Source organism: Peromyscus leucopus, chromosome 9 (assembly GCF_004664715.2).
Source record: "Peromyscus leucopus breed LL Stock chromosome 9, UCI_PerLeu_2.1, whole genome shotgun sequence".
Taxonomy (NCBI): domain Eukaryota; kingdom Metazoa; phylum Chordata; class Mammalia; order Rodentia; family Cricetidae; genus Peromyscus; species Peromyscus leucopus.
Window position 1 is genome coordinate 86,090,315 of NC_051070.1, and position 17,422 is coordinate 86,107,736.

At 40.4% G+C, this 17,422-nt stretch overlaps 1 protein-coding gene across 8 annotated transcripts in view; it reads right to left on the reverse strand.

Annotated features, from left to right (window-relative positions):
• Nucleotides 1-17,422, reverse strand: part of Cfap20dc (CFAP20 domain containing) — a 262,891-nt gene that overhangs the window by 40,160 nt on the left and 205,309 nt on the right. For 7 of the 8 annotated variants that reach the window (XM_028853847.2, XM_028853846.2, XM_028853845.2 and 4 more), the window contains one exon: nucleotides 10,891-10,952. In XM_028853847.2, coding sequence (XP_028709680.1) covers nucleotides 10,891-10,952 — 62 coding nt within the window. Of the gene's footprint in view, nucleotides 1-9,757; nucleotides 9,839-10,890; nucleotides 10,953-17,422 lie in introns of all 8 variants that reach the window. The other variant, XR_005092211.1, reaches the window with a different exon arrangement.

The following is a 17,422-nucleotide window of genomic DNA, read 5'->3' on the forward strand; positions in this document are numbered from 1 at the left end:
TATATATAGCATGGAGGTCCCTAGGACGATTGTGGCTTATAATAAATTTCAGTTTTACTCAATTATTGAAAAAAATTAGCCAAATGAATGGAAACACATGAACTATGAACCAAAGGCTGAGGGGCCCCCAGCTGGATCAGGCCCTCTGAATAGGTGAGACAGTTGATTGGCTTGATCAGTTTGGGAGGCAACTAGGCAGTGGGACCAAGTCCTGTGCTCATTGCATGAGTTGGCTGTTTGAAACCTGGAGCTTATGCAGGGACACTTGGCTCAGTCTGGGAGGAAGGGACTGGACCTGCCTGGACTGAGTCTACCAGGTTGATCGCAGTCCTCGGGGGAGGATTTGCCCTGGAGGAGGTGGGAATGGTGGGTGGGCTGGGGGTAAGGGGAGGGGATGGGAGGGGGGAGAATAGGGGAACCCGTGGCTGATATGTAGAACTGAATGGTATTGTAAAATAAAAAAATATATATAAAAAAAAGAAAAAAAGGAAAAAAAAGGAAAAAAAAGAAAAGAAAAAAAAAAAAGAATAGGAAAAGTCCACAGCCATGCTAAATCCTGGTAAGTCTGCACATACACCCCCTCCGACACACACCATAATTTGAACTGTTATCATTTAGGGTTCAAGCGCTGGCTACTGAGTATTTGCACTGGGCTTAGGCAAATATTAGCTCCTTTCAAGTTTTGTTACATGAAATCACATGAAGCCCCCATTGGCAAACCAAGAGAAGATAATATAAAACAAACCATGCCTCCCTCATGTTAGGCATGAATGCTAAGATGTGAGTACACTGTTTAAAGGCACCAGAGACATTTTATTCTGACAGTTCTTGGCAATGCAAGTCCATCTTTATCAAGTTAATTACATGTGTGCTATTCATATCTCATGTTTATTTGTATAAAATATGAATTTCCTTAATTTTTCTGATGAATATCTGCAATGATACAACATAAAAGTAATTCATTTCCTCGGTATGACTGAATGAGCAACTTAAACAACCCCCCCCCCATCCACCATCCATGGAAAAACAGTAGGTTTATTCATAAATTATAATCTCAGTATAAAGCTGAAAAATGACAATAATAGCTGATGAGAACAGATGAGCATGCCACTATACATGGCTGTTAGAAGACAGATTTCTGTGACTGAGACTCCTGAAGAACGTCACGGGGCTTGGCAAACTTAAAGCACAAAGTCAGGTTTGGAAAGAAAAGCAGGAACAGTGGAGAGATGTCAGAGGGAAGCCATGCAAGCAAGTGCCAGCTTAGGAAAGGCCAAGCATGCTCGCTGTGAAGCCACCTAGATGGCATCCTAGATGGTGCTTTTTCTTAATTCAGAAGTTACAGATTTAATAGAGAATAGCCAGAAGTGGTTTTTAAGGTCAAACTAGAAATATGTTGATGATTTAAAAATGCAGGCCAAGTGCTTTATTATATTACACCAGCAGAATGTTATTGTTTAAGAATATCATTAGATCAGCACAAACCCACACTTACCGTTTCCTGCACATTTTTCACCAAGCTGCCCTCTGACTATGAGTAATCAGCTAATCTGCTCTTTGCCTCACAATCCCTCAAAGTGACAGATCCATTCCTCCCTTAATACATAAGGTCTTCATTTACTGTGAGCCTCGCCACAGCACTCTTTGGCTAATGCTGGAATCTGGTAATTCAGTAGCAGATGTAGAGACTGTCACATGGGGTACTTTGTTTCCCATTTCTTCCATGAGTTCAGGAGGCAAAAATCTGAGCTTTTTCTGGATTCCTAATATGGATTAGTAGTATTTGCAGAACGAAGGACTAGGGTAGGGATTTCTAATATGAATTAACTTGCAGAATGAAGGTACTTTTTGTTTTCAGTAAGAGTGTAGTTAAGGAGTGTGGGGGAGGGCAAATTGTGAAGAACAAGGAAAGTGTACTCTTTATCAAGTCAAAACACTGACCAGACCATGACAGAAATTTCTCTTAATTCCAGTGGCCAAGGAGTAGATTCCTAACCTCTAGTTTCATCCCTTACAGGAAGGATCATCTACAGTTGAGGGATGAAGCCCATCCACAAGAGGAAGCGTTATTAGCACAGTGTGTACTTGTCACACACATGAACTAAAACACACGAAGCTATGTAAGATCTAGTTTTTAGTTATGTTCAGTAAGGGATAATAAAGCCACCTACAGCTCACCATTTGGCTTTACTTGTTACTGAACTATGTGTCCATGTGATGTTTCAGAGTCACTACTGTTAACTCAAAAACCAAGAGCAAAGAAGTTGTCTGCAGCAAAATATGATTAAGTATTTCCTAAAAAGTATGTTTAAGAGTATGCATGATTCTTTCCCTCATGAATATATATATACCCAACACCCAACAGTGTTTTCTCATCCAAAGCACCAAATTGCATCTGATTCGCTTTAATGGATGGCAAGGGATGTAAAGCCTTTTAAAAATCAATGGGCAAGAAAGAGTCAATAGAACAATAATGTTTGTATTAGTTCAATCAAATCAGCTAGGAGTTGTTTGCTTTTCACCTTGGAGTCATTTGAAACAGGCCGAGCATTTGACTCACACGATATTTATTATACTGAGTGGGTTTTTATGTGTAAATGAACATCATAATTTGAAACTACAAAAGCCAATAAACACAATATATTGCTAAAATGAGAAATTATATGTTTTAACTTCAATCAATTTAAAATTAACAAGAGAAATGAAAAGAAATACAAGGAAGAAACGGGCAACTTCTAACAGAAGTGGAGTCTGCACATGAGCTCCAGTTTTGTAAGGCTGCGATCTTCCCTGTGACAGGCTTGGTACACGTCCCTCTCCCCTCCGCCCCCTCACTTCCTCATCTGCCCACTGCGTGCCTGCATGACACAAGGAGTGGAAATCCTCAGGCTCATGGAAGGGCCTCAGAATCATCAAGCAGCACTGGAGTTAAGGGCTGAAAGCACACTTTTAATTGCCCATGCTGTTGGGGTTTCGTATTTAAACAACAGGCAGCTCTTCCTCATTGGATTACAAAATGGACAGCAAGACAGAGGGTCTAGAGACAGGGCTGGCTGGACAGTGATCATGGTCTTCCATTTCTTAGGGCACACGTCATGTTCTGAGACTTTGGCCCACCCCTTTACCTCTAGCAGAACAGAGATGCTATAAACTAGAATTACCACTTATAACTGCCAAAGGTTATTATTATTCTAAAAATGGAATCTTTTAGTTAAAATTTGAAACTATCCAACTGTTAGAATGGTAAACAATTGCTTTAGGAATTGCTTTCTTTCCACTGGACTGTGGGCCACAGGGGGTGTGAGTTCACCATCTGGATGGAGAGCAGTGATTAGGGAGGCCTGCATCATCTCAGGATACTGCACTTTGCTAGTTAGAGATGCCAAGATTCTTTAGGGATGTGCCATTTCAGAGACACTTTGGGAAGGTGGGGGAGAGAAGATGCACTCTATTGTTCTGAAGCCCCCATGAACAAGGGTTCCATAAATTTGCAACTTTGGAAAACAAGATAATAACTAAAATATTGGTTAATATTTCCCAGTCTTAACACACACAATGGAAAAGCCAGATGACCTAGACTGAGCGCTGAGTGCCAGCAGCACAAGAGAGATCTAGTTACAACCAAGGGCAGTACAGAGTGGGCTTATCAGGCTCAGAGAGGCAGGTCCAGGAATGAGTCAGGAAGAAAGCAAAGATAAAGACACCCTGGTAGGTGGGCAGGGGTGGGCTGCTGTGCTGGCTAGTTTGGGCCTGGGATCTGAGCAGATTTGCTGAGGGAGGAGAACCATGAGAGCCAGGACTGAGGGGTGGGCAGGTCAGCAAGAGTCAAGGGCAGTGGAGGAAGACATGATGGTGCAGGGAACTACTGACTGACACTCTGTTCATTCACCATGGTTCTGCTGGTGAACTGCTAAACCCCCTGCAACCTAGGGGGAGAGGTGGTTCCGAATTGAGTGGGTTACTGTCCAGGGTTAAGAGTGGTTAGAGATGAAAAACAGGGTGATTCTCAAGGATGTTTCTGGGAATCTTGTCCCTGGGGCAGTGCAGAGGCCTTCTGAGATCTGCCTTCTTCTGGAGATTGGAGAAGAAAAGAGCCCAGATGTCTTAAAATCTGTCCTCATAGTAGAGCAGTAGTCTCAGGAGTCGTTTTATGAAAAGGGTGGGGTGGGGAAGAAGACACTTGAATTAAATATGCCAATCCACAGGCTCAGGTTTTTATCCATGGGCTCAGGTTTTTACCCTTTTCTCTTTTATTAAAAATATATGTGTGTATCATCTCTATCTATCTATTTATTTATCTATCTATCTATCTATCTATCTATCTATCTATCATCTACCATCTGCCTATCTATACACATTTTTTAAATACTCCATTTGCCTATGTAGCCCAGTGAGGGCTAAGTGCACCTTCTTCAGCAGTGGTAACACAAGCAGATGGTGCATGTAGCACTGACTCTCTAGAATGGATATGAATGACCAGTTGAGACAAGCCTTTTCCAATAAGTACCTGGAAGAATATACTCATTCAATTTTAGTGAATTCTATTTAAAAGCTGAAAATAACCATTTATCAGAGACTTTAGATTATGGATATTTTCTAAGGTGTCATTTAAAATTAATTCATGGAAATAAAGTCCTACATGCAAATTATTACATGTAGGAAAAGGGCCAGGTACCTAACAGCCCCAAGGAAGTAAAGAATTTGAGTGTTCATGGGTTCTAGCTCAAGGCCCTATATTGTGAGAACAGATTGGAAAGTCATCTTTGAAAGGTCAGTTTCAGTGATTTCAATGCACATTTCTTGTGCTTTTACTGGATGTGGGACTGTTTGAAGAGGTAGGGGTTCAGTGGAAAGGAGGCAGGGCTCAGCTCATACACTTTGCATATCAGCATTCTGGAGGGGGAGGGGTACATGTAGAAAATGAACAAATAAAAAAATCAATTAGTGAAGAGCCCTGTGATCAAAATGAGAATTATACGGTGTTAAAACTGACTGATGACGATTTCAGGGTGAATGCTAGGAGAGGACTTGCTGGAGAGATGGTAGCTATGCAAACACAGGAAGAGAGAATCCCAGGCAATGCTCCCAAAGTTAAACAGTCTCCAACCTACGCGGCAAGAGGACCACTGGGTGGAGTGCAAAGTGAGCGAGGCACATAGCAGTACACAACTGTCCAAGAGGTGGGATTAGAAATCAGGTGTGAACACTGTCCAGGCAAAAGCCTCCTATAAGAGCACAATCCTACCTGACTCAGAATAAGGCAAACTTACTGTCCTACTGTCAGGAAAAGGGAGGCGATTTCTTACAACCATAGAAACAAAATGCAAAATTTAACTGGTTAATATTCAGGGTAAGCACTTTCATTTCTCATCTGTCTCCACATAACGCTTTTCCCGCCTCCTCTTTCCCTCATTCTCTCAACGCTCCTATCCTCACTCAGATAAACAATACAAGCAAGAGGGAGAAACAGAGAGAGAGAGAGAAAAAGTGTGTTCTTAGCTTTCCATCACTGTAACAAACACGGAAGCTAAGCAACTTACAAAGAGGAAAGGTTATTTGGTTTATAGAGGCTGAGGTTTCAGTTCTTGGTTATTGGCTCTCTCGATCTGGACTAGCATACCACAGTGGGGACATGTAGCAGTCTCTTCATGACAACCAGGAGGTGCATGTGTGCGCGCGCGCGCGCGCGCGCACACACACACACACACACACACACACACACACACACACACACACTAAGGTGGGGAGTGAGGGAGCTTGGATCTCAAGATCCCTCTCAAGGGCACACCTTTAGTGGTGTGCTTCTTCCAATAGGGCTCCACCTCCCAAGCTTCCACTGGCCCACATGGCTCCACAGGCTTAGACCCAGGCCTTCAACACATGGGTTTAGAGCTCTAAATATGAAGAATTGGGGCCTCAAGCAAGTGTGGATCTGTAGTAATGGAATTACAAAATCAGATGTACTGATATCTTTCCCAATAGGAAGCTAGCAAGAGGAGTGATAGACAACCTGTATAGGCAGGTCAAGACAACACAGAACCCAGGCAACAGGAAGAACACTAACACCATGATGAGGGAAGTGGAATGTTTGTTTAGGGAGGACAGTCTCTGGCCTGTTTAAAGAACATGGTGAAGAGGAAGCAGAGGTGCAAGCTCCATGGACTCACTCGGGCATCAGCTCTTTCTTGTGCCACAAGAGAAGAGGCTTGAGCATTAGAAGAGGAGCCCAGTAAGCAGAATCCTGAAAGTGAAGAAGAAAGAAGTGAAGGAGGCCTAGGAGCCTGTGTAGAGTCTGATGACAGGCCAGCCAGCTTGCTTCCACCAGGCAGGCTGAGCCAGCTGCAACTAAGGTCATTGGTTATTAATCATTTGTCAGAGTCTTCAGGGCTTTATCAGATAATTGCAGTTATAAGTATGTTTATATCACACAAAAATGTGGCAGAGCAGTAAAGGATTAGAAACTAACATAATCTGCAATGACATTAAACAACAACACCCGCCCCCCCCCCAAAAAAAAAAAACCAATCTACAGATAGTGATAAACCACAAAGCAAACACAATAAAACTGTACCATTTGCTGCTGCTTGGAGATTCTAGAACTGTTTCGGTATTGTTTATCTCCATAAACATTTAAAACCTTATGAAGCCTTCGACTTCATTCCTTCCTCTCCCTAAATTTCCAATAGGTCGTAAAATAGCAAGTTGCATCCCTATTCAGCAGGAAAGACTGACAGTCAACTCTATCCACACAAACACACAACCAGAATGCAATCACAGCTTATTTCATAAAATTCATTCCTGAACAAAAATATCGTCTACTGTTCTGAAGAATCTGCCCAAACATATAAATAGCTGTGCCTAAGGGACAGCTCTAAACCCACAAACCCATAGATGGCATTTTCAAATAAATGACCTGAGGCTGCAAACAGGATCCATTCTGCTCTGTTTGGCAGCATGAAAGTTTACATGCTAGGAAACATTTCTAACATGAATGAACGGTGAAATTGTCTACTCCTGCCCCACAATCCTCTAAATTGTATTAGATAATGTTAGCCATTTCTGCACCTTGTTAAAAGCTGTCAGTGCCCCATGAAGTGGCATCTGTGGATTGGAAGGAAAGGGCCCCAGCATCTGAGATGCTGCCTAAATATTAGTTGGTGTATTAAGGAAAAATAATGGGAAATGCCACCCCCTGCCTAAGAATGCATGCGAAATGGCTCTGCACAAATCGAGACATGCCAGGGTATGTGATGAGGTGAACCATATACATTTCATTTCCTAGACTGTAATCTTCTCAGGAAAATGATTACCATTGCATCCCACCTCAATCCAATGTCAAGCACTGCCCTGAGAGTGTAAGTGAATGATTTCACTGTGAAGAAAACAAGCTATGAATATATTCAGTGTTTTAGCTATTTCCAACCTGGAGCCAACTTTCTATCACCTGAATCTGCTTGCTTTGTGGGCTGTATATTATTATCTCTAATATTAATCCCCCACACACAAAATGAAGAGAGCAATTATGTTTTAGAAATGAAAATCTTTCTAGAACAAAATGTAAATGAAAGACCCTAAGGACGCTGACTTTTCTATTACATTAATGAAGCTAATTGAAAGTTGACTCTAAATTCCTATGTATGTGAATATGAGTATATGCAATTTAAAAGTCTTAGGTTCATAGATACTTGGAGTGGTTACAGCATTTCACTGGAGTTAATATGGTCATTTGTCACAGGGCCACATCCTGCTGTGCTCTTAGTGGGCATAGATACACATGTTTTCTGTCTCTGCTATGATGCCCTTGCTGTGATTATGATCACACTAATGCCTGCTTTTTAGGTACTGCTTAGACTCTCCCTAGACAGAACTTCCCATCTAGGATTCAGGTTAGATGTTCTTTTATCCAAGAGGTGCAATTAGAGACAGCTTCTCACATCTCTTTTCATATTAGTTATCTGTACTTCTAACTTTAAAGTCCTATATTTTGAGATGTAAAGTAGGGGGTATTATTTATCAGAAACACAATAAATGCAAATCTGAACCATAATGCTAGCCACCAATTGAAATTAAATCACATGTATCACATGAATCAATCCATCCCACTTTAAATGACAATAATGCTAATCTAAAAAATTTACCATCCTCTATGTTTATGGTCCAGTAATGCCTTTCTGTCAGCTCTCCAGGCTGCAGAACTTATGAGTCAGGAGCCAAAGCCACAAAAGCTGCAGGGTTTTTTGAAGGTATATAATAATTTTCTAGGAAACTGTGGATTACCTGATAGCAAATGGGGTTGAAAACAACTTTTGTTCTTTATAGTTTTTTCCTTTAAATTTTACTATGAAGAAATTTAAAGTAGTTTTTCCTAAGTGAATGAATACTTGGTTGCAGAGAAAGTGTCTATTCTGTTGGTGAACTTCTTTTCATATTCTATCTTTTGAAATCAACCTGGAAAAGGGATAGTCAGAGTTACATACTGTCCCATCAAAATGTCAATCATTCATCCAGTGTTTATGACTCTTTTTCTTCAGCTTAGTGAAAGAAAAACAAATCATGTAAACCCTTCATAGTGGGAATGAGTCTCATGGAAGTCAGAACCTAATCTCAGATGGCATGTAGCTCTCATTTTTTCTTTTACACATGAGGGGTTTGTATTATGATGTAAAATTTCTAAGGGTAAAAGACTTGCCTGAGATAATTTACAAGGTTAGTGGGTAAGTGATGACTTCTTTTGAAGTCAATGCTCTACTTTCTAGGATATCTTACTCCCATTCTCACTTGTTCAAACTACAAATTCTCAAGTTCTTATAATTAGGATTAAAGTTGGATTACCAGCTTTTTTGCATATAGAAAAGGAACTTATCAGGCAAGGTTGTTAAGTGACACCACCTATCTGTCTTGTCTATGAATGAATATGAAAATGTCTTTTTATAAGCACTGAAATTCTACTCTCAAATTTAAACTCATCATTTGTGGTAGTGATAACTCTTCAAAGTTCATATCAGGTGCATGGACTAGGAACACAAGGATGAGTACTAATTTCTACTCATGTCATAAATATTCTCAGCTCTAATAAAAGTTCTGTAAGCCATGTAGATGGTTTCCCAGGAGCCTTGTTAGTACTCTTCCATGGCTTAGCTCACTATTCCTTGTGTACTGGACCAGAAGTGGATTCTTGGTCCACTCACTCTCAGCCAATCACCTTGAAAGTAGAAACCAGAAAGTAGCCTCGTAGTGGTGGCACACGCCTTTAGTCCCAGCACTCAGCAGGGGAGGATCTCTGTGAGTTCGAGGCTAGCCTAGGCTACAGAGTGAATTCCAGGAAAGGTACAAAGCTACACAGAGAAACCCTGTCTTGAAAAACTAAACCAACCAAACAACCAAACAAATAAACAAAAACAAACAAACAACCCCCCCCCCCAAACCTAGAAAGTAGAAATTGAGATTCAGATATAGTTTGTTAGCCTCCTTTTGTAGACTGAAATGTAATATATAAACTCAAGAGTTATCAGATGGCCATATTTGGAATGAGACATAGAGAGAGATTGTGTTTAGAGAGAAGAATGGAGCAGAAAGGAGGCTGCAAGCAGGGATAGAGAAGAGACCCTGCCTGTCTTTCTCTTCGAGTATGCAACATGGTATTCTAATTAAACAATGCATCCTGCTTCTCTCTCTCCCTTCCCAGCTCTCTCAACACTAGCAAAATTGTCTTTGCTGCAAGTCACCATGGGTGTAACTCAAACATGATGTAACATACCATGCTCTGGACCCAGAGTGTGCTCTCCTTGATATCAGTCTACGTCACAGGGCAACTCACAAACGGATCAGACATGCATTCCTGTCAATGGAGATGGAGTCAATGGAGCTCAAAATTGGCTTCCAATAACCCCCTATGCATAACAAACAGTAATGAAGGAATGATTTATCTGAATAAATTAGCTTCCATAAGTATGCATGAGAGAGCAGTAGTATTATAATAATTTATGCCCTTTTTGGTTTGTTTTTTTTGAGGCATGATCTTAATCTGTAGCCCAGCCTAGTCCGGAACTTACCATGTAGTCCAGACTGCCCTCAAACTTGCAGTGACCCTCCTGGCTTAGCCTCTCCAGAACTGGCTATCTTATGTGTTTTTAAAGCTCAAATTCAGACTTGTTTATTCCTAATCAGACCAAAATTATGTTAACATGTGACTCAGGTAACAATAGTATATTTGAAGTATCACATATTTTGAGATTACAAAATTATGAATTTATGAAAAAAGTGAATTGTTATTTGAACTTGAATAAGACATCTTGATAAATTTAAAGGCATATAAAATACTCATTCTCCATATGCCCTAGACATCAAATATCTATAAAATGGCATATTTATGAAAATCATGAGTACTTTACTGCTCAGAAAGAGTTTGCCATGTGCTAACAACTATGCTAAGAATTTTTCATCTATATTTGAACTTCCTCAAAATATCATGAAATAATTGTTGTGCCTGAATTGCATTAGATGACTTGCTTGAAACCCTGCAGCCAGGTATTCGAACACAGGTAGATTGTTATCACTACCACAGTTTGAATAAGAAAAGTAGATGAAGTGAAATATCAAAAGAAATGAAGTCTGGCTGGACATTGGCACCAGCAGGTGGATCTCTGTGAGTTCAAGGCCAGCCTGATCTACACAGCAAGTTCCAGGACAGCTATTTCATGTTGAGACTTTGTTTGAGACCAAGCCAAGCAACCCCCAAGCAAATACAACACAACACAACAACAACAACAACAACAACAACAAAAACCAACAAAATTTTGGCAGATAAATTTTATATAACCAAGAATAACATACAGCCTTCCAAGTAAAAAGTTTTATATCAAAACCATGTAGGTTATTGATGACTCTTACCGAGGATTTGATGGAGAAGGTGGATTCATTTCTTTCTGATAGTGACGGCCCTGGTTGACAGGCTGTAAGAGAAAAAGCATCTGTGAGGTAGGCACCAGCTGGCACAGGGCACACTGTCACACTAATTCTCACTTCGATATTTTGATATTAACAATTCTCATTTTTGATATCTCATTTTTGATATTCCATTTATAGCAAAGGACTGGCTTCGCTTCACAGCACAAGCAAAGGCCCTGAGAGACTCAGCATACCACAGGGTGAAATAAGCAGTGAAATGCAGGCTATTTTAATAGCCTGTGATAAGGTTCAATAGCATCTATGATGGAAATAAAGGTCACATATTAGAGAGTTCTTCTTGTGGAGTTTTTATACTGTTGTTATTTCTAGAGACAGCAAAAGAAAACAAGATTTTCTCAAATTTCCTCCCACAATAAACCTTTCATTATTATTTGAAATACAACTAAAAACAAACAAACAAGAACAAAGCAGAGAAGAAAAAAAAAAAACGCCAGAAAAAACAAACTAATGCTGGTAATGAAACTTGACCTTTCCTCTTTGGCCTATAAAGGGGGAAAAGTGTGTTGCAAACTCCATTTTGAACATAATTCTAAATTATGTGGCTAATAATGATGAAAAACTATTTTATTTTGGCATTCTTGTTTTATTACAAGTTGGAATTTGCCATGCATTTTGTTAATTGAATTCAGAATGTTACTTCTGTTCCCAGAGAGGTTGATGTTAAGGCGTTCTTACTCACAGTGAATTTGGCCTCACAGTGCTGACCCACAGTCAAGGCTAGCAGTATGGCTGTACATAAAGAGACTACCTTCCTTATTCTCCACATAGTTCTTATTTTAAGGGGTCCTAAAAGATTAATTACACAGGTGATGGAAATTCATAAGCATAAACTCTCTTGCAAGTATTCCTTTGATTTGTATCAAACACCCTGTGTGATGATCACATCACCTAGCCTGGCCACCTGTGACGCACTGTGAATTTCAGTGCACCCAGACTGATGCATCACCATTTCAGTAACAAGAAGCAACAACTGAGAGAACAGTGGAAAGAAAGGATGTCATAAGCCATATTTGATCTCACCAGAGAAATCAAACTTCCAGCGATTTGCAAGTGAAATTTAGTTGATGATTTAGGCTTTATTATTTCATAGCAAGAGAAATTAGCAAGCAAAAGGCCTAACGAGTTCCTTCTCTGGATCAACTCACACTGGTATAGAAAGTTATTCCCAATAATAAATTCATTGGTATTCACTCAGTAGTTGAGCAGCACCAAGGCTGCCAGTGAATAGACTTCTGCTTATTTATTTTCACACACATTTCCAAAACTTTCTGAGCACCACAGTTCTGATATTCAGGCAAATATCCACCCCTGAATTTTACAATCATTAATTCCAAGCCCTTACTCCAGATGCTGTCTTTCCTTCCTTGGAAGTGCCTACTGTGTTTGTGATGCAGCTCTGTGAATGATGAGGGCTTGCCCCTTTCTATCTTTGCATAATATTTAGATAATGTTCAATAGATTCAGTGATACAAGGGGGAAGAGCACTGCCAATAACAATTCATAAGTGTTTGAAAACATTCAGCAGAAGCTTTTCAGAGCAGTAAAAACTGGTGACATGAAGACATGGGAGGGTCAGTGGCTGTCTGAAGGCAAATGTCACCAAATGGATTTTATGGGGTTTAAGTCTCACTACCCCACATTCAGTATCTTGCATTTGAGAAACAGAAGAAGCAACAAGGTCACTCATTCCTGACCTTTACCTGACTCCTTACTTCTCAGGCAGCTCATAAAACCTAGGCAGGACTTTGTGATCTGCCCTTGAACCAAGTCATCACATCCTATATGTGACTGGAAAACCCTCATTTCTGAAGATGCAAGAACACAGGGAAGAGGCCTTGCTAAGTTCTCCCAGTATATTTCCAATAGATCCTATCACCTTTATTTCTCCATGAGAAATCATATTTCTCCATGAGTTTCCACTCTGTCAAATCTAGCACGACAATATGCATTTAATAATTTTTCTTGGAAAATACATGTTTAACTGTTCCTTTGAGTCTTCATTTATTTTTGAGGGTTCTTGTTTCATTAAAACCTTATATGGAATGAATTTGTATGCTTTTCTTTAATCTGTCTTCTGATATAGATCCTTAGCCATGAATCTAGGTGGGTAGTGAAGAAGACATTTTCCCTCCCTACCGTGTTTCTCTACATATGCAACAATAAATTTATTTTTCGGTAGGTAACATCCTGTGACAGTACCTGTGACAGAAAATAAAATTAAGGTTTGATTTTAGAACCCATCCTTTTCTGTAGAATACTGTAAGTAGATTCAAAAGACCATTACTGATGCCTACGAGTAACTACAACAATACCAATGATGGCAGCAACTTACCAGTGTCTACAAATAGCCACAACAGCAACAGCAGTGACTTATATTTACTGTGCATTTACTCCATGCTAATTCTTGAGAGAGATTATCTCATTAGAGCCCCACAGGAAGCCTGTGAACTATATATAATTAACTCCATTTGTTAGAAGAGGACATTCAGACACTAGTCATGCCTGCCAGCACACAGTGGAGCCAGACTCTGCACCCATTCAGTGAGATTCCACAGCTTTCAATCTCAACACTAGCTTGTTTGTATTATTTAATGCAGCTTGGGAATTCACACAGAATGTGGAATACAATGTTCTGAATAACAACATGGCAGGGTCCATTCAGTATATGGCATGAAAAAAAACCCCGGAGTCCCATGATACATTTTTTTCTGGAGTATATGAAACTGTCCAATTATTATAAATTAAATTCACTTGATTTGACTCTCAGGGCATGTCACTATATTTTTAAAATTAAAGACAGTTAGTTTTTACCACACTGCTAAACTTGGAACTGTTGTAGGATATAAAAGACAACAAGCACTCTGAGAATAATGTTTATATAGTGAGGTGACTTCCGCAGTCATTAGCCATAGAACAACTCACACATTTTTATATTTTTCTTCTGACAGCACAGAAATCACTGTGACTCTAATCAGTTTTCATGTATCATTTCTATAGTTTTATAAGATTTTTATCTACAGCTTAGCATGGCCAATCCCTACCTTCCTAGTTTACCAGGATAACAAACCCAGCATTTCTCAAAGAGCTGAGGAACTAATGGGTCTGTAAATTAGAAGATATTAGGACCTATTAGGGATGAAACACTTACAATGCCAGTTTTGTATGCACAGCAGCCTGGAATCATGTAAAACACAGACAGGCTCCTGGCAGATGCATGAAGAAGTCTGGCAATGGCAGACTTTGTCCTTTTGGGGGTGCTGTTGCTATGCCTAGTGCCAGGAAAGAGGTGCTTATAAAATCACCACCACCCAGAGGCTTTGACTTCCTATGATCAATTTGCTGGAAGGTAAGGGAGAGCAGGGAAGGCTAAATAAAAGAACAAGAGATAAGATAATCCTGATATGTTGAGAGGTACAGACAATATCTTTATGTTGTTATGTAAAATGTATTCAAAATGGCAATAATATTGCAAGGTTAATCAAGGCCATAAATAACTTGTCTGAGAACCTCACCATATGCTTGGGATTTTATTAAGTGAATTTTGCCTCATTTTCTCCAATATTATGTTTTGCAATATGCCACGTTGATGGATGCATAAGATGAGCATTTAAATCCTCCTCGTCCCTTTTCTCAAAGCTGGGAAGGCTTATATATTATATTAGGTTATGGTATGACGATTTTTAATTTGAAGGAATAATAGCTCTGAAGCATCTATTCAGAGAACAGCATGCATATTAGGTGTGCTTTTCTTGACTCTAGGTTCATGGAGGGACAGAAATAAAGTTCTAAAAAAGGAAACCACCAAAGACTGTCAGCAACACTCTGTGGGTGGCGGGCAGTGTGGACACCAGTGTGCAAGCACAACCAAACGAGCTCAGAGTATCTTGCTGGCCCACCTGCATGGCCCTGGCCCACCTGTATAGCTCTAGTAGCCATGGAAAGGGGAAGTGCCCTAGAAACTTGAAGAAATACCCCTGAGAGGAGCAGGTTCCAGTCTTGGGAACTTGGCTCATTTGCTGGCAGACGGCAATATGGGAAAACGCTCGGTGAAGCCATTTTACAATGCCAGTAAATGACAAATGTGGGATTTGGGCCCAGGACAGCTTTATATTCTTTTGGGTATCATATGAAACTATATTCATGTGTGCATGCACGTGAGCACACCCACACTCCAGGAAGGGAACGTTTTCATGCTACTGCCAATCAAAACCAGAAACACATTCACTCAAAATTCATTGTAACCAAGTCTTAGTTCCCTTCCCAAGGTTGCACAGAACCCAGTTTTGGAACAAATCTCATGAGGGTTACTCCTTTTAGAATGCCTCCAAAATCAATTACTTATAGCCAGGTTTCCACAGAAGTAGTATAGTTTTAATTGAATTTGGGTTCACGTTGGAAACTTTGAAAAATTTGTCTGTCAAAGGCCAATGGATTTCTCAGTAGCCTTGATTTATTTAGCTTAAGAAGCCTACAAAAGCCAATTTGGGAAGAGAATATAGTTACATTTAGTTACACTTTAAATGACTAATTTATTACATCTAAATACCTTTTAAACAGTACATACTGCTCAGAACTGATGCTGGAGAATCAGAGCTTGTGGAAACACAATAGCTGTCGCTAAAGACTTCACTGTACACCGTGTCTCCTCTCTAGCTTCACACGCAGCATCTGTGAAACCCTCCCATCAGCACAGGTACTGGATGTGGCCTCACTAAATCTCCTGTGCCCACAATTGCTCATAAAGCCTTGCTCAGAGGGAGAGCTTCTCAAGGTGTATACTGAATGTTTAGTATCAATATTTAACACAGAATATTGCATGTGCCACTCAAGACTTACTTAAGTAAAACAAAGCTGATGTGCATTTTGGAGCTGATGAAAACCAGTTTACTTTAGAGTCAAAGGGAATTATTTAGTGTGTATGTTACTGATTGTTTCATTTAATCAACGAATGACAACCAGCAGTGCTGCCTCATGCCAGGTTGTCTTTATGGGCCTTGTATGCAGGACTGAGCACACTGGTACCAATGGTTATTGAATGCTGCTAAGTGCTATAGTTGAACCTATTGAAAATGCAGGAGGCTGAATGTATGTGAGGAGAGAGACATTTACTTGATATTTCTGTAACTTCTAGTTTTGCAGTGAATTGTAAAACACTTTAAAAATAAATTCTTTAGGGGCTGGCTCAGCAGGTAAAGGTGCTTGCCATGAGCCTGATAACTTGGTTTCGATCCCTTCGACTGTCATGGTGGAAAAATACTAATTCTCCCAAGCTGCCATCCAACCTCCACACCTGTGTCATGGTGCATACCCTTCACAAATGAATTAATGTAAAATAATTCTTTGATAAAAAGTTAGCCAATATGTAAGCAAAGTTGGTAACAGAAACAACCAAACGCAAACAAATAAAACCAACAGCAAGTGGGTGTATCTCAAAGGGAGGAGTGCTACGAAGAGCACTGGCAGGAAGCAGGGGCAGGGCCTCCCCGTGATGGCCAGGTGACATGGTGTGGCTGCAGCAGTGTGTCATTCTTCCGTGCATATGCTGGGTGGGATGGGCTAGGGAGGAATGGTGTGAGCTGAAGGAGAGGCAGAGGCCTGAAGAGAAGGGTGTCTTGCCTAAGGAGGGCTCTAGACTCACCTCCACAGACGTGTCTACTCCTTTTTGCAGTCTGAAATTCTTTCTTACTTTTGTCTATGTATAAATGAATAAGCGTTCTTGAACTTTGACTTAACCAATGCCTCGTCTGAAAGCACATCTGGTACTCAGAAGCTAAATTAATTGCTCCTCCTACATCATCCTACAGATTTTTGTTTTATCGCCCCTCACCACCCTGAATCACAGAGCCTTGTCTCTGTGAACATCTTAAGATGAGGACAAATTTTGTCCCCAACACCCATCCCACTTCCCAACACATTGTTACTAAAAAAGGTGCAGAATAAATGAATGTGACAGAAATGAGCACATTTGGGCTAGGAGTTAGGTATTCTGGTTCTAGGGCATAAGGTAAGCCTTTACAGTGAGGCCTAGAGTAGAATCTCAGAAAGTTCTGGAGCTGTCTGAGGGATAATCTGGTGCAAGGTACACAGACATTCCCACAGTGCAGCTAGGGAACTACAAATGGTTTGGAAGTATGGAGTGAGGGGTGGAGAGAAGCTGGATGGGGGCACTTCTCAGAGTGCAGGGGTCCTCTGTGCCGGACTCGAGGCCACAGGGAACCACTGAACAGCTTTACACAGGGAAGAGAGCAGAGCTTGCCTGGGCTTTACAAAGGTCTAGTGTGAAAAATGAGAACTAAATTAAAAAAAAAAAGATTTACTTTGTTTATATGTGTATGTCTGTGGGTATATGCTGTGTGTGTGTGTGTGTGTGTGTGTGTGTGTGTGTGTGTGTGTGTGTATGTCTATTAAGACCAGAAGAAGGCATTAGATACTTGAGAGCTGAGGTTACAGGCGG